Source organism: Pygoscelis adeliae, unplaced genomic scaffold (assembly GCF_000699105.1).
Source record: "Pygoscelis adeliae isolate BGI_AS28 unplaced genomic scaffold, ASM69910v1 Scaffold13, whole genome shotgun sequence".
Taxonomy (NCBI): domain Eukaryota; kingdom Metazoa; phylum Chordata; class Aves; order Sphenisciformes; family Spheniscidae; genus Pygoscelis; species Pygoscelis adeliae.
This window is the reverse complement of record NW_008824499.1, coordinates 47,302-49,233: the sequence shown is the minus strand read 5'-3', so window position 1 is coordinate 49,233 and position 1,932 is coordinate 47,302. Positions and strand designations below refer to the sequence as shown.

Below are 1,932 nucleotides of genomic sequence, written 5' to 3'. Positions count from 1 at the left end.
GGGGTTGTCCAGCGGCACGCCGGGGGAGTGGCAGGGATGGGGACACGGCAGCCCGGGCCACCGGCCCCTCGCCCCCCACAGCCCCATCCTGCCCGTCCCGTGGGCACGGCTCCACGGCGCACCCACAGTGCTGGGCCCACGACCCTGCAGTGGCCCTCAAGAGCCGGACCCCAGCCACGTCCCTTACCCTGCTCCACCGCCTCTCGCGTCTGCTGGTTGCTGAGGTTGGCATAGGGGACGGCACCCAGGCTGAAGGCTTCCCACAGCAGGATCCCGAAGCTCCAGACATCGCTCTCGGAGCTGTATCGGCCTGGGGACATGGGGAGGGACAGATGCTGGCGGCTGGGGACACCCATGGCACCGCTGCCCTGGCTGTGCCCGTGCTCGTGAGGGCTGGGGTGCCCCCCCGTCCCTGCTAGCTCCCCAGGACCATGTGCATGGGAGCAGGACGGTGTGCCCCAGACTCCTAGCTCCCAGCTGTGCCGTGGGACTGCCAGGCCGTGTCTGGCTCCATACCATACCATAATTGAGTGCTTCGGGGGCGGTCCACTTGACAGGGATCTGCTTCATCCCCCCTGTGGAGGCGTAGATGCCATCTTCCTCCTCCCGTGACATCCCGAAGTCACTGATCTTCAGGGTGTTCTTCTCTGTCACCAGGCAGTTGCGAGCAGCCAGGTCCCTGGGACGGCCCAGAGCTGTCAGCCGCATGCCCGGCCATCAACAGGGGCCTCCGCCTGACATGGGACAGGGGGCAGCGAGGGCTCCGGGGTTCACCCTGCCCTGCCCGGCACCCTGCCAGAGCCCACCTATGGATGCAATGCTTGCTCTCCAGGTACTCCATGCCGGCGGCAGCATTCTCTGTCATCTTGATCAGCTCCTTCACCCGCAGGTGGGGCCCCTCGCTGCGCAGGAAGCTCAGGAAGTCCCCCCCTGCACTCAGGATTGCAGAGCTGGTGGGCGGCTGCCCTGGCACGCCGTGGCGAGCTTGCACACGCACGCACCGGCTGCCCTGGCAGTGTAGGGGCTGCAGGACGGGGCCACTCACCTTGCACAAGCTCCATGACAATGTAAATGGGCTGCTTCTGGGTGCAGACTCCAATGAGCCGGACGATGTTCGGGTGGTTGTACTGCTTCAGGATCCTGTGGGGACAAGGACAAGCACCGTGAGTGTGCGGGGGCCTGGCTGCCCCCGGCACAGACCACCTCTGTGCCATCCCCAGGACGCTCTGTCCGGCCAGCCTGGGGATACAGCTCTCAGCACAAGGATGATGCAATCCCAGCAGAGTTTGAACAGCCCCAAGTCCTGAGGACGGACAGATGGGCCAGGACAGGGGTGATGGCTGCACAGACCTGGCTTCCTGCAGGAACTTGGCCTTGAGATCGGGTGGGAGGGTTTCCCGGCAGGTTCACAGCCAGGGTGTTGTCAGCACGCAGGCGGCCGCTGAACACCTCCCCAAAGTTACCCTGCCGAGAGACATGGGTGCACCGGCCCAGCTTGCCGCGGTGTGGCCTGAGGCAACCCCTGCCCTCCCGCAGACCCCGTGGGGACAGCCCTGCCCTCCTGCAGACCCTGTGGGACAGACCTGTCCTCCCGCAGACCCAACGCAGGCAGGGACTAGAGCACCCCGACTCACCCGGCCGATGCACTCCCCCAGCAGCACGTCCTCATGGTTGAGCACCCATTTGTCCTGCAGTGAGCAGACACCAAAGGCGGTGAGCTGTACCCCAGCCTGCCCCAGGCCCACATCCCCCCCTGCCCCTGCAGCTCCCTCTCATGCAGCCCCGGAGGGGGTTTCCCAGCCCCCAGCCCCCTCCCAGGGCTGAGTCACCACGTCTGGTTAGAGAAGCATGCTTGGGGCTCCCAGCCCAGCCGTGGGCAGGAGAAGGGGCCAGGCAGGGCTGCCCTGTGCGCGGGGGACTCACCCCCCTCCC

The 1,932-nt window shown here is 66.5% G+C and overlaps 1 protein-coding gene across 1 annotated transcript in view; it reads right to left on the bottom strand.

Annotated features, from left to right (window-relative positions):
• The window catches only part of LOC103914783 (tyrosine-protein kinase Fes/Fps-like), a 6,743-nt gene that overhangs the window by 406 nt on the left and 4,405 nt on the right, over window positions 1-1,932 (bottom strand). Inside the window, 7 exon segments of the mRNA XM_009321495.1 lie at window positions 188-310; window positions 522-679; window positions 807-930; window positions 1,046-1,140; window positions 1,351-1,407; window positions 1,409-1,464; window positions 1,635-1,735. Of these exon segments, the coding sequence (XP_009319770.1) occupies window positions 188-310; window positions 522-679; window positions 807-930; window positions 1,046-1,140; window positions 1,351-1,407; window positions 1,409-1,464; window positions 1,635-1,735 (714 nt within the window).